General features: G+C 52.1%; 2 protein-coding genes across 4 annotated transcripts in view; one reads left to right on the top strand and one right to left on the bottom strand.

Moving 5' to 3' along the window:
• ARHGAP26 (Rho GTPase activating protein 26) overlaps window positions 1-12,080 on the top strand; it is a 103,155-nt gene extending 91,075 nt beyond the window's left edge. Inside the window, exons 21-23 of one of the 3 annotated variants that reach the window (XM_054287715.1) lie at window positions 5,188-5,298; window positions 7,690-7,781; window positions 9,521-12,080. In XM_054287715.1, the coding sequence (XP_054143690.1) occupies window positions 5,188-5,298; window positions 7,690-7,781; window positions 9,521-9,609 (292 nt within the window). In that variant the 3' untranslated portion in view covers window positions 9,610-12,080. Of the gene's footprint in view, window positions 1-2,586; window positions 3,226-5,187; window positions 5,299-7,689; window positions 7,782-9,520 lie in introns of those variants that run through there. The other 2 variants (XM_054287716.1, XM_054287717.1) reach the window with 2 other exon arrangements.
• Window positions 12,081-16,823: 4,743 nt separating this feature from the next.
• The window catches only part of NR3C1 (nuclear receptor subfamily 3 group C member 1), a 62,598-nt gene continuing 54,683 nt past the window's right edge, over window positions 16,824-24,738 (bottom strand). Inside the window, exons 8-9 of the mRNA XM_054287713.1 lie at window positions 21,848-22,005; window positions 16,824-20,985 (exon numbers count right to left, since the gene is read on the bottom strand). Of these exons, the coding sequence (XP_054143688.1) occupies window positions 20,833-20,985; window positions 21,848-22,005 (311 nt within the window). The 3' untranslated portion in view covers window positions 16,824-20,832. The remainder of the gene's footprint in view (window positions 20,986-21,847; window positions 22,006-24,738) is intronic.

Genomic DNA, 24,738 nt, shown 5'->3' with positions numbered 1-24,738 from the left:
GAAGCCATGACTAAGGCACTGGCTCCTGATTTACCAACACTTCCCTCCTAAACTGCCGCTTTGGCTCCCTGCTGCCACATTACAACTTTTCTATTAATAATTAAGAGCTTTAACACAGTTTGAAAGCACTCGGTTCAACATAAAACCTTCCAGCCTGATTTTGAGTCAGCTGAGAGCCTTTTGGGCAGAGAGGAAGAGGGAGGGGGGTAGTGATGGAGCAGAAAATGCAGCTGCTGAGCAAAAGGTGGAGTGAGATATTGGGAAGCAATCCTTCCCTGGGAGGGTGGGCAGGTGGCACAGGGTGCCCAGAGCAGCTGTGGCTGCCCCTGGGTCCCTGGCAGTGCCCAAGGCCAGGCTGGATAGGGCTTGGAGCAGCCTGGGACAGGGGAAGGTTGGGGTGGCACTGGATGGGCTTTAAGGTCCCTTCCAGCCCCAGGCCATTCTGTGACTCCAGGTCCTGTCCAGGCAGGTTCATGAGGAGCTGTGGCTGCCTCCATTCCCTGCCCTGCCCGTCTCCCCTGCCTGTCCCAGTGCTGGACTGTGTGACAGCAGCCACTGCTGGGTCTGTGGCTTGCTGGTGGTACTGGTAATTCTCTGGTTCAAACAAGTTGTGCAGCTGTCACTGAAATGCTGTTCCCTGTTAAGATGTCACCATGTCCCATCACCTGGAGCTCACCTGGCCAAGGACACCTGTGCTGGCACCAGGCTGGTGCTGCAGCCTCCTTCCTGCAGTGCCTGCAGCGCTTGCTCATGCTGAGAACTCTCCCACTGCTGACTCTCTGCTTGCTCCCTGACTGTCTCCAGCACTAGCAGCAGGCTCTGAGCTCCGTGCCAGCATTCTGTACCTGTCACCCCCTCCCTGTGCACCATCGAGCACCATCGTCTGCGCCTGGAGATGGGAGTGTGGGACAGCAGCTCCTCCCCACAGCCAGAGCTCATCCTGGGCTCTCTCCTAGTCAAGTGGAAAAGCTTTTGGATGGTTTCTGAAATGACTAAAGCAGGGAAATATTCCCACACGCGGGAAATCAGCCAAGCAGCAAAGTGACAAGACAAACCCATGTGCTAAGTGTCATCAGGATTACAGAGGGACACGTCCGTGTTGTTGCAAAGAAGACTCTGAAATCTGTGCTGATGGAGATGGGGAACTGGTAAATGGAGATGTGGGGAAGGTCTGTACTGAAGAATTTGAGGCTTTTTGGACCAGTTTGGTCAAGGGATGCTGACCACAGGCCATTCTAGCTGCTTATTTCTTTAAATTTCTTTCAATTTTTCCCACCCAAACGAGCATGCAGCAGCATTACTCCTGAAAAAGTAACACTGCAGAGTTTAACATCTTATTTCTTGCATTAAAGTACCAAGCACAGCAAGAGCCCTGCCAGACTGGAGCCCGGTGAGCTGGTGGTCAGGTCTGGGGTGGTTCTGCCAGGAGTGCCCAGGAGCTGCTTCCTAGAGCCCATCCATCACTCCAAGCTTTGCTGGGACCTGCTGCACTGCTTGAGCTCCATCAGCTTCCCAAACCCACGCTGCCTTCCATTTCATTTAGGCAACAGAGCCATGGCTGCTGGTGAGCTGCAGTCTTGTCCTTGTTTCAGCAGAGCTGAAGTGCTCTGGCATTACATAAAGCTGTAATTTTCTTTTTTCTTGTTACCTTTGAGAAGAACCTTGTGTTCCGCAGCTTTGTTCTATAGGAACAGATCAGGGAGCAAAGGGCTGGGTGGTCCTTGATGTATTTTTCTGCAGTCAGGTACTGATCATGTCAGAAGGGGAACATTGTTGTTTATTCTTGAGGTGATTTCATGAAAGGGCTGGGATGCATCAGTGGGCTCTGCCCGTCCACAGCTCTGAGATGTTCTGTGGCAGAAATAGCCCCGAGTTCCACAAAAATAAACAGGTTGTAAACATGTTTGAAGTGGAGCTGATGTCCTCTCGGCCAGGAGATCAAAGCAGCAGAAGTTGTCTGGAGACCTGCTGAGAGGGGCTCTGAGAGCTGCACATGCCTGGGGGCCTGAGCCGGCCGAGGAGTGCCAGAGGCAGCTGGGGGAGGAAGAGCAATGAAAGAGGCAGCTTAGGAGAAAAGAGCACAAACGTTTTTTTTTACCTCCAGCAACTCCAGCAGAGTCTTGAAACAAGAGTTACTGCTTTTTTTCACATGTTTGGGCAGCAAACTAAACATCTGCACGGGAAAGGCAGCAGTACGGCCGGCACGGGAAGCAGGGAGGAGGATTTAGCTCCTAAATTCGTTTCCAAGTACTGTGTTTGCTGGAAGAGTGGGATTGCCAGAGGGACACATGGAGTGGAAGATGCAGGTGCCCCTGCAGGTGCTGTGGCACGGTGCCCTCCTTGCCCAGCCCGTGCCCAGCAGAGCTCCCTCCCTGTGGGATCACAGCCACTGCCTCCGAGGCGCAGTCAGACCAGCCTCAAGATGCCTTGGGACACAGACTTGTGGAGTTCCCCGAGCTGCTTCTGCTAGGGAAAGGTCCATTCTCACTTTGGAAGACTGATTTGAGCCATTGCTTTGTTTCCTGCTTCTGATGGTTTTGGTTCTTAGCAATTTTCTCTGTTTTGTTTCCACTGTGCACCCAACAGGAAGAGCCCCTCGCAAAGCCCTCCTGAGTAAGAAGAAGAAAAAAACGTCCAGATGACATTTGCTGCCTGCAGGCAGCTGCCAGAACTTCCCCTCAGCCTCTCACCATCTCTGCTCTTTTTGTGAGAAACAAAGGAAATTGGATCCTACAAGAAAACTGTTTTCCAAACGCCAGAGACCTCACGATAGCCCATTCCCTCCTGTGCACTGACATCTCCAGCGAGGCAGGACTTGGGTCTGGCAGTCACAAAAGCTCAGGAAGGTGAAACTCAAGCAGCAGCTTGAAAATAAACACCTGTATTTCATGGGAGGGAGGTGAACCCTTCATACCCATCATACCCCAGGGTCTGTCGGTGCTGGGCAGCAGCTCCAGTGAGTCCTGAGCTGTCCATGGGTTCTTCTTGAGGAAATGTTCTGAAAGGACTTGCAGAGCAGCTTGGTCACCATAGGACCATGTTCATCTCCTCTGTGAGCACCTGATGGGTGCTTTGCACACCCCAATGCACACACTGGAATTAGTGACCCGCTCTCTCTGTGGGTTTGCTGGGCGCAGAGTGTTTTCTGTGGCACCAAGGATCCAAAGACACCAAAATCCTGCTCCAAACTACTGATAACTTCTCAGGCAGAGGCTGGCCCAAGTGTTGGTTCTTTCAGGCTTTTTTCCCTGATAACTCTGAGATCCTGCTGGTTGCATTCCCCACTGGCATGAGCGGAGCAGGCACACAGTGGTGGAGTGATGACAGCGCCTTGAGGAGAAATGAGAGCTGCATTCTTTTGCCATGATTTCATCTCAAAAAGTGCAGTAGCAATTTCCAGTCCTGGAGCCCTCTGTCACTGGATTTTCCTTCCTTTGTGCAGTGGAGAGGACCAGGGCTGGTGGCAGACATGGTGGCCATCCCATCACTGGCACACCAGTGCCATGTCACAGTGCCCATCCCGTGCTGGCACACCCAGTGCCAGGGCCTCTTGCACCTCGAGCCTGCTGCCCACTGCTGCAGTGCTGAGAGGGTTGGTGGGTGTTGGTGGCCACTCAGCAGGACAGCCTCAGCCGCATTTTGGTCACCAGCTCATTGCCCCTCCAAGTTCCACCTTGGCCAGGCTCCTCTTGGAGAAGGGAATTGCTAGACCATCTCTTTGAAAGAAGTGGTGTTTAAAGGGTTAATTTTGGCAGTTTAGGATGATTTGTGACCTTGGTAGCACCTCCCATTAGGGAGTGGGGATAGATGGAGCATCTGGTAAGTACCAATGGCTGTCAGGTTTGGTAAAGACCAAGGAAAGCTCATTTTTCAAAAGATGGACAGTTTTTATGATAGAATGCTGAAGGATTGTTTTAAATAGTGATGATTATTAGCAGAACATTTGGAGGATCTCGTTGATAGCCTGCCTGACAGCATTCCATGTTTTCCAGCCTCTGGTGAAGTCATGCTGCACACGCTGCTGTATCCATTTCTCTATATGTGTAATCTTCTGACATAATAAAGGTGTTGCCTGTAATTTCAGAGGGAATTAATCAGTGTCTGTTGAATCCAGTGACACAGCTTCTGCAAGGAGTCCAGCCAAGAGTTTGGCCTTAAGCAGAGATGGTCCAGTTTCCAAGGGGAAAGCATCCATGTCATAAATATCCCCCTGTGGTGGCAGCCAGAGGACACTGGGCAAGGTTAAACCTTGGTCTGAGCTCCTGCAGGGCTGAGGTTCTCCACGTGTTCTGGAGCCACCATCCCCTGAATCCCTTCCCTCTACCCCAGGAGGCCCCAGCTGAGGGATAAGGACACAATTCTGGGGGTTGTGCCCTGTCCCCACCTCATCAGACCTGTGTGATCAGAGGTACTGTCCCTCTCTCAAGGAGAAAACATAAGTTAAGATGCTTTTACAAAACTTCTTGTTTTTACAGAGGCACTTGCAGTGTGGAGAGAGATTTCTGGTGTTTTATCAGGGATGGAGTTTCTAATCTGAATTGGATAGGGAATACCAATGAGTGCTAAGCAGAGAAGCAGTAAATTAATCATGCTGGTATTTTGGTACAATAATTGCTTTTTGGTGAACTTGAGAATGACCTGAATTGAACAGTTTGGAAGGACTCAAAAACTTCTGTGTGCAATTACCAGTTCAGTAACTCGGTTCAGCTCCAGTTGACAGCTGTGGCTTCAGGAATCAGCACGAGGGGAAAAAGGGATGTAAAACATGGAGAACAAAATCAATGCCATTTTTATACACTGAATGTGTGAGCACCACAAGTGACAGACAGAGGGGGTGGAGGCTGCTCACAGGCATCATTAACGACCAGAAATACCAGCAGCTCTTTCTGGGAGCTCTGGGGGAAGCACAGGCAGGTAAGTGGCCGTGCTGCAGCACACGGGGTGCCAGGTGCCACGGATGGGCAATGGAGCGGGGTTTGACTGGAAGATCCAGCTCTTGTTGTCCAGATGAATGCAGACCCAGCCTTGAAACACTCCCCAAGGTCTTGGCACCTCATTCTGTAGCTGTGTCTCACGCTCAGAATATCCCCAAGGCACTCGCTATCGTCGGCTGCCGTCTGTGTGTCTCTCGGTTGCTGTTTGTTGCTGTGCTGGCACGTTGATAAGGTCTCTGGTTATGTCTTGCAGCCCTCAGAATCCAAGCCCAACGTCACCCCTCTCACCGTCCTGGCCCATGTTCTCTGCGCCATCAAGTCCTATGCCCACCTCCTCTACGTCCAGCGACTCATCCCCCATCAGGTCTGTTGCACAATTCGCTTGGCTTCTTGTTGCTTTTGCTGCTTCTGTTGGATTTCCCTGGTTTCCCCCACTTCACCTCCCTTTCCCTTGGCATCCTGCTCGATCCCTCCCAAGCACTGTCTGCACTCAGCAAGAGGGGAGCTTTCAAAGCCTCAAACCCTCCCAGGAGAGCCCCTCGGAGCGCCCTGAGCCAGGCTGGAGCCTGCAGCCCCCAGGTGAGGGGAGCAGGAGCTGTGCTCCGTCTCACTGCTGGGCCCAGCTCAGCTCAGTGCTGTGCTGGCTTTGCTCTGCTCTGTAACAGGTAAGAAGTGTGCTGTGGGGTAGCACCACAGCTGGCACTGCCCAGGGTCCTGTGCCCTTGGCACCAGCGATGCCACCGTGCCCTGAGTGCACCGGGAGCCTGGAAATTCCTTTTGTTTTCCACTTGATGGTCTCAAGCACTCCGTGTGAGCGGTGCCTCCTGGCAGTGAAGGACCCTCTGGAGTGAGAGGATTGTTTGCCCATCCTGGTTTTTAAGTGTTTGGGAGCTGCTCGTGTCAGGCAGCTGGAATTTGGAGAAGAGAGATCTCCATTTCAGGGCTCTGTTAGCAGCAAAGCCAAAGCCACTCCCAGCTCCTGGGAGTTTGGTGTGAAGGGGAGCTGATCTTGCCTTGCTGCTTCCCTGGGCTCATCCGAGGAACTCAGGAACTTCAAGTCCTTGGAAAGATAAAAACTGGTAAATCACTGATCTGAGAATGGTGACACCTTGTTCCTTACCCCAGCAGCTTCTGGGGTGCTTCATCCCTTCCCGTGGCCATGTCCCAGCTGAGCAGCAGTGCTGAATGTGTCTGGCTGCTCGAATGACCAGCGCCTGGCTGGCACTGGCACTGGCACTGTCACCACAGCCTGGCAGTATCCCAGCTTTCCACCAGCCCTGCTCCAGCCCAAAGCTGGGAAGGATGGGTGGGGATTCCAGGTGCAGGGACAGCTCTGTGTGCCTGTGCTGTGCCTGGGGAGCCCTGAGCTCCCTCATTTTCCTCTCTCTGCCAGCAGTTGCTCCATTCCTGGCTCTCGCTGCTCCAATTCCCTCCCCTGCAGCGTGGGCACGCTGACACTTCCAGCAAAATCTAATGGCTGTTAAATCTCTTCTGCCTTCAGGTACAGGCTCTAAAGAAGTGCAGCAAATTCTTCATGGACCTGCTTGTCTTTCTGTTTTGAAATAACCTTCCCCAAGCGCTAATTCTTCCTTGTGAAATTGTCCTTGTGGTTGCAGCTGCACTTGGATGGGTTTGGCAGAGCGGGGCCAGGGGCAATGGGTCAGTGCCAGCACCTGCTGCCACCTTTGCTCTGTGCCAACCTCTGGCCAGTGATGGCCCCTCAGATACAGAACATTCCGGCTCCAGCCTGGAGGAGACGAGGGGACCCCTGGCTTGGGCTGGTGCTGTTTGGGCACCAGTGTGGGCTCCAGTCCAGCTGGGCTCAGACTGGGATCTGCACTGGGGTGAAACGTGGCTCATCCCGAGAGCCTTCAGCCTCTGCTGGTGTCTCCCTCCCTCCTGGGCAACAAGGTAGCCCAGCAGAGCAGCAGCCCCGGCAGAGCGGCAGAGCCCTGTGAGGGCTGTGGGGTGCCCGGCCCTGTGAGGGGTGTGATGTGCCCAGCCCTGTGAAGGGTGTGGGGTGCCCGGCCCTGTGAGGGCCATGGTGTGCCCGGCCCTGTGAGGGGTGTGGGGTGCCCGGCCCTGTGAGGGGTGTGGGGTGCCCGGCCCTGTGAAGGGTGTGGGGTGCCCGGCCCTGTGAGGGGTGTGGGGTGCCCGGCCCTGTGAAGGGTGTGGGGTGCCCGGCCCTGTGAGGGCCATGGTGTGCCCGGCCCTGTGAGGGGTGTGGGGTGCCCAGCCCTGTGAGGGGTGTGGGGTGCCCGGCCCTGTGAGGGGTGTGGTGTGCCCGGCCCTGTGAGGGGTGTGGGGTGCCCAGCCCTGTGAGGGGTGTGGGGTGCCCGGCCCTGTGAGGGGTGTGGGGTGCCCGGCCCTGTGAGAGCTGTGATGTGCCCAGCCCTGTGAGGGGTGTGGGGTGCCCGGCCCTGTGAGGGGTGTGATGTGCCCGGCCCTGTGAGGGGTGTGGGGTGCCCGGCCCTGTGAGGGGTGTGGGGTGCCCGGCCCTGTGAGGGGTGTGATGTGCCCGGCCCTGTGAGGGCTGTGATGTGCCCAGCCCTGTGAGGGCTGTGATGTGCCCAGCCCTGTGAGGGGTGTGGGGTGCCCGGCCCTGTGAGGGGTGTGATGTGCCCGGCCCTGTGAGGGGTGTGGGGTGCCCGGCCCTGTGAGGGGTGTGATGTGCCCGGCCCTGTGAGGGCTGTGATGTGCCCAGCCCTGTGAGGGGTGTGGGGGCCCTGTGCCCACTCTGGTGTCTCTCTTGCAGCTCCCCCCTGCGCAAGGCCCGCGCGCTCTACGCCTGCAAAGCCGAGCACGACTCCGAGCTCTCCTTCACGGCCGGCACCGTGTTCGACAACGGTGAGTGCCGGGCCCCTCAGGCCAGGGCTAGCTCTGCTCCCAGCCTGTACCACAGGCCCTGCACACCCTCTGGGCCCCTCAGGCCATGGCCAGCCCTGCTCCCAGCCTGTGCCATTGCCAGCCCTGCTCCCAACCTGTCCCACAGGCCCTGCACACCCCCTGGCCTCCTCCAAACCCTCCTGTGCCTCCCAACCCCTCCTCTAAGCTCAAGGGAGACCCTGGTGAGCTGTGCCTGCCCCAGCATTTGCCATTCCCAGAGTTGTTCTGTGCAAGGGAGATGAGATTCTGGATATCAGCACCAGAAACACTCGGGGTAGCTGCTGTAATGCTTTGTGCAGGAGATGGGAAAGCCACGTGCGCTTTTTCCCTCAGGATATGAGCGCTGGAGCAGGTGGGCTTTGCTCACTCAGACCACGCTAATGAACTCAGACTTGGTGTTTCCTGCACCAAGAGTTTGTGCCCCATGGAGCTGAGCAGCTCTGGCTTAGTTATAATCCCAGTGTAACGAGAAGACTTTTTACTGCTTTCCAAGTCATTCTTGGCTTTCAAATGTTAGGCATTGTCATTTGGGAAGCTGCTACCACATGCACTGTTTTTGCCCAGGGATATAGAGGCGAACACAGCAGAAAAGGGAGGAGAATGAATACATGTGAATTAAAGACAATCCTTCTCTGAAGCAGCTCCATAGTCATCTTATAAATAAACATGGTCTCCCCTCTGAGGGCCCGTGGGAATCAGAGTGGCTAGGAGGGGAACAAGTTTGAATTAAATACATTATGTTTGCTGATAAAAATCAATGGATTATTCAAGGGAAAAAGTACACAGCGTGTTCCAGTCACTCAGCAGCACAGCCAGGGCTCACGTTGGCTGGGGGACATGAGGTAGAACCAGCCTGGCTTGGTGGGACTCTTGCTGTGATCAAGGCCTTTTCAAACCCCAGTGAAGGCAAAGGGGTCTTGGCAATACTTGGAGCCAGGTTCCACTTTGAGCTGCTGTGGGGCTGCACGTGGCTGAGCAGCAGCTTGGCCCAGCTGGGCTTTGGGGCTGAGCAGCGCCCACGGGGCACAGTGGCACTTGGAGAGCTCCAGTTCCCTGACCCAGACACGAGTGAGGGAGTGAGGGCAGAGCTGCAGAGTCACCGCAGCCCAGGGAGCTCCAGGAGCTCTGGAGCACAGGCTTCCCACCGTGGCTGTGGGAGGGGGATGTTCCTCTGCCTGCAGGCGTAGCCCTGGCCTGCCTCCTGCACAATCAGCAAATATTTGGGCGTTGATTGAATAAGGAAAGGCTTTTGAGGACTGATCAGGTTTCTGGTTGCGCGCAATCAGGTTGCAGGGTTTCATTTCCCCCTGGGATTGTTCCCTAATGCAATTTCCCTCCCAGCCAGGGCCCAGGCCAAGGCGGGATGTGCAGTTACCCTGTGATGGAGCTAACCACGTTCTCTCCAACTTCCATGAGATCTTAGCTCAAATCAAGAGGAAGTTTTGAGCCCAAATGCTTCACTTGCCTCAGCCCAGCAGCCCCAAAGAGTATTTGGAGTCTGCAGCTCACTTGGTGAAGGAAAGGCCAAGGAGTCCCACGGGGAGCAGGCAGGGACAGAGCACCTGAGCCCCATGGTGTGTTCACAGAGCCATGGAATAGTTTGGGTCAGAAGGGACTTGAAGAGGATCTTTAACTCTGTTAGTTCCCTTAAAAATGAGCCCAGATGAAAGGTCTGACGTGCCCTTCCCCTGTCTCTGCAGTTCACCCATCCCAGGAGCCCGGCTGGCTGGAAGGGACCCTCAACGGCAAGACAGGACTGATCCCCGAGAACTACGTGGAGTTCCTATAACTGTGGGGTGCACAGAGCCGCTGCTGAGCATTCCATGGTATCCATGGCCAGTCCTGCAGGCCCCTGTGCCCCCGTGTGACCGGGGTGGGGACAGCCCTGTGCCCGCTGTGGATGTTTGTGTGCGTCAGACGTCGCCTCTCGTCCTGCAGCGCTCCTGGGGACATGGAGAGACTCCAGTGCACATCCCAGCGATGGAGAACCAGCCCAGGGACAGCCAAGTGCCCCGAGGGGCCGAGCTGGAGACTGGGAATGGCCGGAGCTGCCCCAGGGGGGTTTCCTGCAGGGGGACATTCTCTGGCTGCACCCTGCAGGGTCCCACCAAGGAGGAGTCCTGTGCTCCCTGTGCTTCCCTGGAGCCCCAGGCACAGCTCTCGGTGCTGGCAGGGGAAGGGCAGGGGGGCTGAGCCCCCGTGGTGGCCAGGCAGCCCTGGCAGGTGTCCCCTCCTTGTGCCACCACAGTGCTGGTGGCTCTTGCTGGCAAGAGCGAGCCCCGGGTGGGCTCTGCAGGGCCCAGGGCTGGCAGGGCTCAGCTGGCACCTGCTCGCTGCAAGGAGGATGCTTTGGACCAAACCTCTCAAAGTCTTCTTTTATATTTCCAGGATTTTGATTCTGTGGGGTAGCCCTCAGACTGTGTGAGGTGAGCAGCCCGTGCTGCCCTCCTGCTGCAGTCCCAGACCAACCCCACTCCTGTTGTTTGGCTGTTTGGTACCTGCCCTTCCCAAATCCCACTGTACAGACCCCTCTGTGCTCCCACCTGCGCCCAGGCCCTGCTGGAGCTGCCTCTGCCTCTCTCCAGCCTCGTTTTCCAGCCCTCCCCTTGCTTGCAGCCTCGTGTGTGCCAAGTCTGTGCAGTGCTGGTTGTGCCAGGTGAATTATTGCCATCCTTGCTGTTGGAGTGGCCAAGGTGGGGCTGTGCAGAGCCAGGAGGAGCCTTCGGCTGCCCCAGCCCAGCTCCTGCCTCCATGGACACGCCACGAGGGCTGGGCAGGGTGGAGTGCAAACCCCTCATCGTTCCAGGTTGTGCTGAAGGGGGAGGGTGGGACAAGGAGCCCTGTTTGGCTGCAGAGCCGGGATTTTGAGAGCTGGAATCATATTTTATATAAAGAAAGTGTCAGCCCCCAGGCCGTGGCGCTGGGGATGGATGTCGTGGCTTTTGTAACAGTTTTAAAGACTCTGAGTGACTGAATTGCTCTATGTGTCACTTTTTATTTTTGAAAGGATTAATGTATAAATAGAGTATCTTAAAATATTATGAGGAAAAGATCTATATTTGATATTTTTAGAAGAGCTGTAAGGAGAGAAGCAGAGGACATTTGAGGCTGGTCACCAAGAGGCTCCAAAGCCCCCGACCCCCAGCCTGGAGCTGCTGCTTCCTTCCCTCCCTGGTGTCACTTAGAGAGAAGGCTGCTGAACTTTCAGCCTTCTTCATATTTTGTCCACAGTAATTAAACTTCCTGGGCTTTTGTCTTGGGGAAAAAAAGAGGAAAAAGGCAATAATTTTTTTCCTGCTTTCCAGGGTGGGTGGCACAGCTCATTCCCATGGGATCAACCCCTCTCCATATCCCTCTGACCCCTTGGGGAGCACTCTCAGGTGGCTGGTATGGCTTGGGCAGGGGTGAGGTCCCCAAACTGCCTCGTGGTCTCTGCTCTCAGGTGTTGGATGAAGAGGGCCAGGGGCTTGTAGGGATAAAATCCGGTGTTTCCCTAGCACGTTGCTGGTTCATCTCCATCCTTGCATTTTATAGCCAACTTTTGTGCTATTTCTTGGCTTTCCTGAGGCCAAGGACGAGGCCAGGCTTTATCCAGCCCTGGCATCAGATGGGGCTGGGCTGTATCCAGCCTTGGCTAAGGCTGAGGCCAGGCTTTATCCAGCCCCAGCATCGCTCTGTGGCTGTGGCTGGGACCTGGGGGTGCCTGGGGTGGGTGTGAGAGCCCCTCCCTGGGGCTGGGAGGGGATGGGGAGGGCTGATGGAAAGGATTCTAAAAACCCTCCATCCTTCACCTGTCAGCACTGTTTGTGCGTGCTTGGAACTGTCCTGTGCCGAGCTCCCTCCTGCCTTGCCGGGATGCTGCTGGAGCAGGGCTGGGGATGAATGGGGATTGCAAACCTGCCAAGAGCCCTCCAAAGGGCATTATTTGGGCAGGTGTGTTTGGGAGCTGCTTAGCAATGCTGTGTGAGCGCTGCACCACGCTGCTCCCGCCGTGTCCCCACAAAACCTCTCCGTGCAGGGTCCCCCTCTGGCTCCTTGGATACTCCAGTTACTCTGAGACCACAGTAAATTCCTTTTCAGAGGCACTTGGGAGCTCTTGGATGTGCTACCTAGAGGGTTTCTGGGAACAAAAGTCCCACACACATGTATTTACGAGATGTCTCCTGGAGGAAAGGAAATCAAACCGAGGCAGACGTTATTGCTCTTACAGGAGAGCCAGTGGAATATTTTTTTTTAATTAAAATTTTCCAACAAGAAAAACTTGTCTGGAACGCTTACTAAATGTTCCCATTTTGGGCCAGATTTGACACTGTAGTAAACATTGGTTTATTCCAAGAGAAATTAAAGGTAGGAAATATTTTTTTTAAACCAGCCTGACACAGCATTTGATGGTTACTATTAAAGAAATCAGTCAAAATGAAACGAAAGCTGGGTGGTGACACTGCTGAATGGCAGAGACTATCTCGTGGCCTCTGGTCAGTCACAAAAAAAAGAGAAGGTGCAATGGTGGCTGTTGGAGCTGGCATCAGAAGAGTCTCTTGGTGCAGCCCTGCCATGTTTCACATCGATGGCTGATGTTCTACAAACACACCGTGAGTTTGGGCTGGGTTTGGGGGCAGTTGGATTAATTGGGGTGGGCTGGGTTTGGGCAGGGAGTGGGTTGGGTTGTTGGATTATTTGGGCTGGGTTTGATGTTGGGTTGTGGTTGAGTTGGGTTGGGTTTGGTTTGCAGTTGGACTGGGGTTGGGGATGCTCGAGGCCATCTCCTCTTGTCCTGTCCCTGGTTTTCTGGAGAAGAGGGCACAGCCCTGGTTCATGGGCACCAGCAGAGCACAGGGATGGATCTGGGGCAGATGAAGGGGAAATCACCTGCACAGAGCCAGAGCCCAAGAGTGGAGAGACATGTTAGTGAGTGTGTGCTGGTTTAATACTCCAAACCAGAAACCTCAAAGCAATTACAGTTTGTATATTTGGGCTAATTCAGATTTTTAGCTTTTGGAAAATAACGATTAAAAGCAGAGGTTTTTAGAGAAATGGCCGTTTAAAGCTCTGTTCTCTGGGTGAGGAGCTGATTGTTTGCAGGTAATTTAGCACGAGGCTGACAGCTCACAAGGTAGCACCTACCTATTACTTATTGTAAATCCTCCCTTTGCTAATGAAGCTTATTCTGCTTCTAAAGCTCAGACAAAAGGGTCTAGAAAATCACACCTGGGCTCTAAACTCACTGACGCAGGCAGGAAGGGAAGAAGTCTGCAGGGGCCGGGTGCCCCGGAGACCAGCCCGGCTTGGATTAGGAGGGGATGGCAGAGCAGGGTCTGGAGCTGGAGCAATCCCATCTCCACAGGAGATTTCTGTGTCCCTGCTGTCCCTGCCATCCCTCTGGGAGCCCCCACAGCCCCCATCAGCTGCTCCCCAGGCCTGCCCTGCCCCAGGACCAGCTTACCCCAGCAAGCAGATAATTAAATATCTGCAGAGTGCTCAGAGCTCTTGCTCACAGCCAGCTGTGGGTGAAGAGCAGGGCAGGAGGGCCAGGGGATGGGAGAGCTCCGGGGATGAGCCCCAGGAGAGCTGGAACGTGGCTGGCAGTGAAGGTTCCACTGGGGCGAGCATCTCCCTGGCACAGGGGGCTGGAAAGGGCTCAAAGCCCACCCAGTGCCACCCCTGCCATGGCAGGAACACCTCCCACTGCCCTGTCCAGCCTGGCCTTGGGCACTGCCAGGGATCCAGGGGCAGCCACAGCTGCTCTGGGCACCTGTGCCAGGGCCTGCCCACCATGAACAATTCCTAATTCCCAATATCCCATCCATGCCTGCCCTCTGCACTGGGAGCCATTCCCTGTGTCCTGTCCCTCCATCCCTTGTCCTGTGCCCCTCTCATGGTCACACAGAGGGGAGTGCTCATTTCCAGCCCATGGCACCGTGTCCCTGCTGTCCTGGCAGCCAGCAGGGAGTTCTTCCCAAGGCTGCCCCAGCTCTGGAGCAAACAAGTTCTGCCCTGGGTGCCTCAGCTAGCCCCAGCCCTGCCCGTGGCACTGCAGTGTCACCTCAGTGACACTGGGCTGGGACAGTGCCACCTGTGCTGGCCCCATGGATGAGGACAGGGATGGGGCAGCCCCATCTGCCCCGTGCCCAGCTGCCCTCCCTCTCCCACTCCCACAGGTCCTGGAGATGCTTTGTTCCTTTTTAAAGCTCATTAATTTTGCTGCAGCCGTTATCATTAATATTTCTGAGTCTGGGAGATGCACATGCTGCTTTTGCCTCTGTTTTACTGCTGGTTATTTTTTGCCAAGTTTGAGTTTGGCTGGGTAATTTGTTCAGCCACTGTTGTTGTTGGTTTTGCCCAGTTTTTGTTGAGTTTTGTTGCCCTGTGTGGTACCCGGAGCGCTGCAGCCCCAGCCCCAGCAGAACCAACGACATCCCCATCACACTGTGTTTATTATTTATTTCCCCAGCAACGGGGATATATTTAGCCCGAGAGCTTTGAGCTGTTTCAGCCCCATTCTGCTCAGCAAAGCCAGCAGGGAGCAGTGGCTGAGGGGCAGCAGGAGCCCCCAGAACCCCAGCAGGGACCCCCAACCCATCCTTGCCCCGGGGAGGCTGTGACAGCCACATCCCTCCAAGGCTTCCCTTGGACTCGCCAGGGCTTGGGCTGGGCTGGGTGGATGTTTAGAAATTATTTTTAGTAATTGCTGTGTTTGGGGCTGGCAGGCCAGCGCTGTGTTTGTTTGGGGTAGGAACACGTGCAGCTTGGCTGCAGCCAGCTGCAGGAACTCTGCCTGCGAGCCAAAAAGGGTAAAAAGGAAAAGGCTAGGAGAGAAATGAGGAATTAAAAATGCTGGGTTTTAATTCTGGATTTGTTGTTGCAGGAGCCCAGATAGGCATGGGCTGGGGCCAGGGCAGGAGCCCAGGGTGACAGGATGGCAGAACAACCCCCCTGACCCGTGTCCCCCCCTGTGTCCCCTCTCAGCTCCTCAGGGATGCAGCTCCCCGTGTCCAGCCCCTGCAGATAATTTCCCCTCCATGCTCTGCTCCCTGGGGACACATCCCCCTGGGCACATCAGGTCACCTTCCTCAGCAGGAAGTGTCACCCCATCTCCTGCATCAGGAGCACAATTAGTGCCCACATCTGATGCTGCCTCAGCAGTTTTGTCCCAGTATTTTAATGTGGTTTGATCTCAAATCAACAGATCCCTTCATTAGAAGTATTCCACTTGTTATTTTTTTAACCTAAGGCTCCCTGTTGTGACCTCAGGGAATATCCTTCATTATGCTCTGGGGCAGTGCCAGGCCTGTGATGGACTAGATAAGGCTATTTACTGCCGCCCCCCTCCTCCAGGTTGGATTTTATCAGCTGACTCATGGGCTCAGGCACCGGACATCAGTGCACTCCCTTCTGATGGTTCCTCTCTGTGCTGCTCCTCCAGCCAGACTTTGACAAGTTCAACACTTACACTTCTTTATTTTGAAATGTCAATGTACTATGTATAATATACAGTATATTTCCAGGTTCACCAATAATTGAAGTTGTCAGTAACCTGGTGAGGAAATGCACCAAACCTGCTGGACCCTGGCAGGAGCTTGGCAAGAGCACTGAGAACATCTGGGAGCCCCTTTGGGATAAGCAGTACCATGCAGCCAAGGAGTCTTTTATTGTGTAAAACTCCAGAATTTGTGCCTGACACGGACCAGCTCCGTGTGCCCAGAGCTCAACACGAGCTCAGGCTGTAGAGGGGGCACAGCCAGGGACAAACCAGCCCCGTGGGGACCATCCTGGGGGCAAACACCAACTCCAAAGCTCAAATCTTAAATGTCAGAGCTGTAAAAATGGCGTTTAATGGCATCTTCTCCTAACCAGTCTGAAATGCCATCATTTTACTGGGATAATGTGAACACAGCAGAAACCATGAATTGCAATTGCATGCTGGGCTTCACCCGAATTTCTTGGAAGCTGAGGATGGAGCCCAAGACAGCAAAGAACAGCAGAACAAGGTGGCAGGTGAGGGAGGGCAGCAGCCCCATCCCAACCCACCCCAGGGCCACGGAGCACGGGAGGGTGCACAGGGAAGGGGCAGAAATCCCACAGATGCTTCTGCTATCAATGCTTTTGTAAATGGAATGGGACAAAGGGGATTTCGGGCGGAATGTGACCACACTGAGGACTTGGTGCACTCACCATGAGGCTGGAGCCCATCAGGCACTGAGCAGTTCTTTATCTGAGTGTCTGATGGCTCTCCTTTAAGCATCTTTCCATAAGTGTGGCCCAAATAAACATAGTTATGGTAAATCCCATCCTTGCCTTGCCTCTGACCCCCATCCGCAGCCATCCAGCTCGGGAATTACCGAAGGGAAATTTATGTAAGCTTTGTTTTAATTGCAAACAATTCAAAGAAATCGTTCCCTGCTGGGAACTCGGCCTTTTCTGCTGCAGTTAAATGAGATTTTATTACAGCAGGCCTGGCTCTGTGGCTCGGGGGGAAGGCTGAGCTGTGCTGGGGGAAAACCGCGGCGGTTTGAGGGGCTGGAAACGTCGGAAACTCCAACGGGGCAGGGAAGGAGCTCCAGGGCAGCATCTTCTGCTCCAGGGCTGAGACCTCCTGAACCCGAGGGCAGCATCTTCCCAGCCAGAGAGGCTCCTCTCAGCCCTGCTGATTTACCAAGGCCTCTTCCCTTTTTCCTCGGTTCAGTTCTGTCTCTGCACAGGACGCCAGGGCAGCTCAGCCCCCTACACCCATCCCCAGCCCACACTTGAGGCTTTTCAGTGCATTTTATTTCTATCACTAATGTTTGGCAGCTGGCACCTGCCTTGGAGGGAGCTTTTATCACATCCTGATGAGTATCAGACAGTTGGGAACCACTGCAGTGACAAAACACATTTAAAATCACAGAATTAAAGAGGGATTGAGATTGGAAGGGACCATAAGCTCATAGAGCTCCTCTCCTGCCATGTCAGACCCAACCCTCTCCAAGACCACAACAAAAACTCCACAAAAGCATTTTGGAGCCATTTAATGAAAAAAGCAGAATTTTATTATATGGTTTCTGTCCATTATTCGGCATTGCTGTAAATGGCTCACATTTACTGCAACTTCTGTACAGATGTGTGGCTTTGTATTACCAGAACAGCAAATTTAAATGAAAAAATAAATGTTCAACAATTCCACACAAGCTTTTACAGTCCAACATTTCACTGAGTAGGTGAAAACTACAGACTTGTTACTACAGAATTATTCAGCATGAATAAAAAACTACAACTTTTATTTTTAAACAGGAGTCACTGGTTTAATTTTTTTTTAATGCTGTTTAAAATTGCTGTGATAAAAATAATGATTTTTTTAATAATGCCATACACTGGTATGATATAGGATTTGTCCCCAGTATATATCTTTTTGTTTAATATACAAAATAGAGTAATGACCCATCGCTGCCTCTGCTGTGGGCAGGGGGTTGGAGGTGGGACGTTCCCACTCTCTCCCAGCCTTCCCTCGGACACGAGGCCTCTGGAGAGGCCTCGACCTTCACGGAAAATTTGGTTCCTATGAGACATCGATGGCTCAGCAAGCCCTGGCTGCAGACTGGGATGGGGCAGAGCGCGCCTGGTCTGTGACCACGATTCCCAGCCTGGACTGGGTCGGAAGGGACCCTAAAGCTCCTCTACCCACCCCTTCCACCAGACCAGGCTGCTCCAAGCCCCGTCCAGGCAGGCCTCGAACACTTGCAGGGATTTAATAATACAATCTTTATAAAACCTCACTTAAGTCATGTCCCTGAAGTCCTCCCTCTCTGGAGTTTGGCCGCAGGGTGTTCCCACAGCCCGTGTTCATCCAGGCACTTCCTCCTTCCCTACCTTTTCCTGTGGAAATGGCGAGGTCATTTTTCAGCATCGATTGGCACCGGTCCCCAGCCCCCCGCCCCCCCGTGTCCCTGTCCCCGTCCCGGTGTCCCCCTAAGGCCATTGCGAGTCCTGAGCTGCCCCCGCCTGCGGGCGGATCCGTGCACTTTGTGATAAGGCACTGAAGGGCCAAGGCCGAGTTCTCCCTGCTTTATCCAGAGTGCAGGGACTCCCCACTGCTACACGGACCACGGATAACAGGACACGGACTTCTCACTGCTGGCTACAGCACTACGGAGTCTCACTGGTGAAGTTTAAACTGAACAGCATGTACAGGACGATTCTTCCTCGAACATCACAGTTTCCTCTGACTCTCCCTAAATCCAGAGACTAAAAATGAATATACAGGCAAACAGACACAAGGGGCAGAGAGCCTCTCCTCCTATGCGACCGGTTCTCTCACGGGGGGATCATAGAACCCCAGAATTTGGGTTGGAAGGGATCTTAAAGCTCATCCAGTTCCAACCCCGACTCCACCACCTGCTGGAGTTCACTGCAGTTGCTTTTGCTGGCAAAAACGACAATTTGGGGTCCCTGCACCCTGACCCGCACACGCTGTCCCCAGGCTCTGACTGAGGGCTCTGGGGATGCAAGTTTATAAAACATTCTCCAAAGAAAGAGCAGGTTTCCCCTCCCCAAGACCCCCCAGCCCCACCAGTACAAACTCCTATCTGTATCGCAAACGGGCGCGGGACGATTCCCAATGACTTGGGCTGGAAGTTGTAATTAAAATCCTGACCTTTACCTATTACAAAATGTACATATTCCTTACAGATCAAAGAAGAGAGTGATTATTTTCTTTTATTAAAGATGCTATTTTACTCCAAAGTACTGAATATAGGATCTTTTTTAATAGGTATAACATTCAAAAAGAGCTTTAAGAAAGGATGAGAATTGAGTTTCCTATTTCAGTTGGAAACCAAGGTCTGCTCAATGTAGAAATGTGCTGTGAACACCCCACGCTCCGTATTTACATATTGCTGGCACCTGGATGTGGATTATTGCCCAATTTCTAAGCTGTTTTTGCTGTCAGAGCTGTGACAGTTCTGCAGCGGGGTCTGGTTCAGCCGTGCCTCGGGAGCGGCTCCCGACCATACAGATAGGAGTATCCCCCCAAACCAACGGGAATTGTACACAGTGATTCCATGAACACAACCCAACCCTACAAACACCCAGGAGCACAGGTTTCCCCTCTCAACAGAGCACTTCTTTGGATACCAGCACCGACAGCCCCGGTGCTGCCTCCGGCCAAACCACGCGCGACGGTTTCCACTCAGCATATCTGTGACCCCTACAAAAAATATAATTACATGTATCATGATAAAGCAATCTGTCATCTAAAAATCATCCTTATTATACACTATACAAGCTATTTTACAATCATTTCATAAATTGCTTTTAAAGCTGCAGTAGCCCTTCCCTTTTTTTCTTGGATCAGCGAATATACCGATTATACATATTTGAAACTATAACTAAATATAAAAATATATTAGGTTTTGTATTTTCTCAGACGATCTTTCTCATTTCTATTACACAAACGATCTGGCCACTTCGAGTAAAAATCAAATTTTAGAGTGGCATAGTAAATATTTCAGTTTTGAGATACAGAAAATTGTTAAGGTGCACGTAGAAAAGGCTACTACAGCTTCTAAATGTCGAAAATATCCTCATCAATGGCAACAAGGAGAAATCCACAAGGCCTATGGGAATTTATGGCACGCCAGGAATTCAATGTGAAGGGCTGCAGCCTTACAAAGACAGAAAGTTTGACGGACAACTCTAAGACCACGAACTCAGTAGCGGAGCTCTCCTGCTCTCCAGGAAAGAGGATGGAGCAGTCAGTGAAGGGTGGAGATGTGGAACTGGGTCTCTAACCAGGTGAGTTCGGAGCTGGGAGATCCATCCCAGCTGCGTGGACAAGTCCCCGGAGAGGAGGATCCTGGAATCCTCCAGGAGAGCAGCCCCAGCCGCTGGGTGCGCTCCGTCCTCCCCTGTCCCCGGGGTCTCCAGAAATTCTTGTGTGATGGCAGCTTTAAGTGTATAGAAAACGGAGTTTCTCCACACAGAAGTAAACTTTTCTGAAGCTATGCATATTTTCCTGAAAATTTCCTGATGGGCAGTCAGGACTGATCTTCTTGGCATCAATGCAGCCCGTGACTCTTTGCGTTATGGCTGTTGCATCTTATGCAAAAATCAGGCTTCTTTTTTCTCAATATATAAAATAACCTGCTCATTTACATCCAGTTAGGACTGGGTTAATTTTCTATGAATCTGCATATCCAACGCTTTTGCAATGTACCAAAAGGATTTGTTTCATCTGGATCTACTGAAATGAGATTTGAGAGTGTTCTCCCACCCACCCGGGCCCTTAGAAAAAACCCAATTTTTATGGCCGCTTTGCCAGTTGAAAGCATTAGGTTAGAAAAGCCCAACCCAGTTTCACATGAATCTACTTGAGTATTTACTGTCTAGAGGTCATTTAGGAAAGCTACGAGCTGCCCCACCTTAAAAAACCAGCTGTACAATAGGCATCTTGAAGTATTACAAAAAAATTATGTAAGAAAAAATGAACAAGCCGAGTTCACGGTATATAAAGTTAAAGGAAATTGCTAAAACCAGACAGTAATAGCTATAAAAGGCACAACTTCCCTTTTCTGATATACACTTGTAAACTTTCTTCAGGTTACATGCATAAACCAAAATACTACCTTAACTTTAAAAAAAAAAAATCCAAAACACTTTACTAAAATAAAAAAAAAAAAGCCTAAAAAATTGTCTCCAGCCAACTGCAGCAATTAATTAATTAATTAGCAGAATGTTCGTAACAGCCTCAGAGCTTGTCACTGGTGGTTTGATGCATCCAGAGATGGTGCACGAGGGGAGAGAGAAAATTTCTGCCAAAACCACGATTTCCTTTCCTTTCCTTTCTCCCCAATCCTTTCCCCAACGCGAGAAATCCGCTGCTTCTCCAGCCTAACTCTTGGCCCTCTGTAAACCACATGTAGTGCATAATTACAAAAGAAACACCTGCGAGGACAAAAGGAACAAGTTCTGTAGGTTTTCTCTTTACAAAACAAAGCTATCGTGTGACGGTTTCTTAAGGCAACCCTTTGTGTTAAGGCAGTCACTTCTGATGAAACAAGAGCTTCTTGATATTTCCATTGGAATATTTTGGTATCTGATTGCTGATGATTTCTGCCAACATTTCTGGGAACTCAATACTCATGGATTTATCCAAAAATGTCTGGAAGCAAAAGCTCAGAAGATTTTCAACCACCTACGAGTGACAAGACAAAGAATTACTTGCAGATGAAGACGCTCAGAGAACATCCACCTCCCTCCTCCCCAGCTCCTGCCCACAGGATGGGGCTCAGGCAAGACGTGCACAGGAATCCTCATTAAGTTCATTAATTATTGTCCGTGGCACTCTGATATAAACCAGCCAAACAGACTGTGCAAGGCTTTACAAACGCTGAGGAGATCTGGTACCAATTCCCATTCCAGCAGATAAATAACACACACATGGATAAGCTAAATGAGATCTTTCCAGGTGCTTGGTACAGTTACAAGAAAAAAACCCAGTAATTTTGAGGTCTCAAAGTTACCGTTGTCTTAAACACTGCTTTGTGCTACATGTGTAATTAGAATTAAACTGCCAAAGGAGACGGTCTGAATTGGAGATTCCTTCAAAATTACATCATTGCTAACACCACACATACTGCTGAGGCATTGTTTTAATAGAATTTCCAACTATTCCATAAACTCTTTAGTTCTTGGGCTCTGAGATAAGACTGCTTTTAAATGCCACATTTCTGCTTCTACTGCAAAGTCAGTTACAGCTCCTGAGCTCCTCCTTTTTAAAGCAATGCGATTTTTAAAAATGGCAGAGACTGAAAATGAGATTAATTATACAATTAATTGCTGTGGATTGCACTGCAGAGGCAGCCTGAGAGGACCACGTTCAAGGCTCTCAATTTGCCCTTCGTGAGACAGCAGAGGAGCATGACCTCCTCCTCCTCCTCCTCCTCCTCCTCCTCCCTGATATTCATCCCTTTAAATAAAAAGAGCTGGAGGAGCTCGCTGTCCCCGCCCCAAACGTATTTCTCTGGAATGCCTGCAGCATTCCTGTCAGGACTTACATCATGCATAGAGTCCAGCAGTTTAGTCAGTTGATAAAATCGCTGCCAGTTCTGGCTGGAGTTCCCTTCCCTCTTGACGATGGCCTTGCCCAGCTCCTTGATGTACGTCATGCGGATCTCCTCAAACAGGGACTGGCTCTTCAGGCCCTCCTTGGGAACTGCAACATGGACAGCCACTTTACCACACTGCCAAACTGAACTGCCACACGGTTTAAGCTCTCTTACATTAGTTACATGGAGAGGGAACCTTCATCAGGAGCTGGAGTGACAGCACAAGGAGCAAGAGGGGAAATTTGGGGTAAAATATGGAATTCTTCCCTGCGAGGGTGGGCAGGCCCTGGCACAGGGTGCCCAGAGAAGCTGTGGCTGCTCCTGGATCCTTGGAAGTTTTAAGACCAGGATGGAATAAGATGAGCTTTGAGGTGCCTTCCAACCCAAACCATTCTGATTCTATGAAAATGAACAAAAGGAAAAGGACTTGGACTGACTGAAATGACAGCAGAGAGACAAGGAGAGAGCAGGGTGGGACAGCGGCCAGCTGAACACAAAGCACAGGCCCGCTGCGAAATAAAAAATAACCTCCAAAGGTATTCCACCAAAAAACAGCAGGAGGGGAACTGGACCATGGAGGAAACAACACCCAGCCCTGGAAGCACCCTGCTGGAGAAGCACCAAGGCTGGAGCTCCTGTGCTCTCCAGCCCTGGGGAAATGTGACACTGCGAAGATTCCTTAAAAATTCTGTGTGCCCAGGGAAGAGCAAGGGCAGGATCACAGGATGGCTTGGCTTGGAAAGGATGTTGAAAGATCATCTGGTCCTGAGCCTCCTGACATGGATCAAGTAACGAGGCAAGGCAGCGACAGAGTGGACAACAAACACTGCACCAGCCATGGGAAACTGGGCATGGACACAGCTTGTTTGGGGCAGGGCTGGGCAGGTCAGGAGCTGGGACAGAAATCAGAGCCTGGGCATTCAAACCCAGCTGAAGTCCCCGTGCCTATCTCCTCCTGTGGGGATGGTCCTTCCACAGGCCAGCCTGGACTAATGGAGCACGGGGACTCCAGAGGTCCTTCAGGTGCTTCCCCTGAGGCCTCTGATCACCTCGGGGAAGCGAAAGAGTTGAAGACAGAGAAGAGAAAGAGCTGAGACAAAGGTGACCAAAAGCAGGACAGCAGGACAGAGAGCACATTGCCTTCCTTAGGAAATCCAACCTGCCCCGCACTGTCAGCATCTGAGAGATTCTGGAATGGAGTCTCTTGTCTGTCTTGCCTACACAGGAGATGAAACCTGTCAACTGTTTCAATATTTCACGTGGAAAAGGTCTCTGAGCTACGTCTGTGCGTGAGCTACAAGTCTAGACCTGTGTGGGATTCCTGTTTTACTCCTCCTCTTCTCTTCTCTTGGAAAACTTAACACAGAAACACAATAAACAAATTCAGATTGTCAAGTCGTGGATTAAAGAGCTATAGAAATCTCAGCTATTCAATTGCAGAAGCTCCCTGATGTACCACTCACACAATGTATGTGCTTGGCACAATGAAGATAAATTGTCTCCCACTGGAAATGGAGAGGAGAGGCCTCTGGGCAGTGCCAGCCGTGCCCAGCCCTGCTGCTGGAGGGGCTCAGTCCTGCCAGTGCTGCCTCCTCACCACTCCTGCCATGGAAATTTCCAGCTGCTGGGAGGAAAGCTGGCCTACACCGCACCCGAAACACTTGAGGAATTTTTGGGAGAGATTTCAGAATCAAACAGGAACTGTTTGAAATCTGCAGTTTCAGGGAAGTTTTAAGTTCCTACAAAGCCCACGGCCATGAGAGGCTGAAAGTCTCCTCTGAAAAGAGCCCTTGTGCAGTTCTGGGCTTGGCAGCGAGGCAGGGCTGGGCACTGCCAGGCTGGTGGGGCACTGGGGGAACTGGCCATGGCACCCTCACACTGCCACAGCTACCACCCTGCCCTGACATGGGAGCAGTGCTGGGGCTCCCAACCCTCCTGCTCCTACCCAGAAAAAACCCAAGGTGAACAAATTCTCCTTTTGTATGAGAATCAATGCTATTATTCACTGGAAACATTAAAGATAAAGAATGTTTACACCTTCAGTGTAATAAACTTAACAATATTTACTTTTCATCACATTTCAGGTCCCTTCCAAGCCAAGGCAGCTGATGAGGATGATGCACAAGTACCAAAGCCTGTTGACAAATCCTCACTTGCTCTGCTGCTGCCTTTCAAACCTGTTGGCACCTCTGTCACAGCTCTGAAGCAAAGCCCTCGTGCCAGGCAGGGGCAGGAACACGTCAGTCCCTGCCTGAGCAGCTCCCTGGGGATCCTGGAGTGTGGGATGGGATGGGATGGGATGGGATGGGATGGGATTTCCCAGGACACAGAGGCTGGGCTGGAGCGGGGTGCCCGGCTCACAGCCACCCCAGCACACTCACACACACTCACAGTCACCCCAGCACACTCACACACACTCACACACACACACCCCGGCACACTCACACACACTCACAGCCACCCCAGCACACTCATGCACACTCATACACACTCACACACACTCACACACAAACACACACTCTTTCTTTCTCACTCTCTCTCTCTCTCTTTCTCTCTCTCCTTGCCCTCTGAGTCCCTGGATTTCAGCTGAGCCTGGGCTGAGCTCAGACCCTCAGGGAGCTGCAGCCCCACGGGGCAGGGGAGAACAGAGTCACTGGCTACCAGTGCTATCAACAGAGGGGAAAAACAACACTGTGAAAGGTATTTACACATCATCACTTAGATTAGGTTAGTTTATTTCTGTATATTCTAAAAGCACTATTTTTGCCACTGCCCTTTGAACTTCCATGCAGTACCGACAGAACTTACTAAGCTGTGACTTGTTTAACTCCAGCATACCC

This window comes from Melozone crissalis, unplaced genomic scaffold (genome assembly GCF_028551555.1).
Source record: "Melozone crissalis strain CALT ecotype California unplaced genomic scaffold, PUWL_Pcris_2 ptg000061l_1, whole genome shotgun sequence".
Lineage (NCBI taxonomy): Eukaryota > Metazoa > Chordata > Aves > Passeriformes > Passerellidae > Melozone > Melozone crissalis.
Note: the sequence above shows the minus strand (reverse complement) of the source record. Positions and strands in the feature narration are given on the sequence as shown.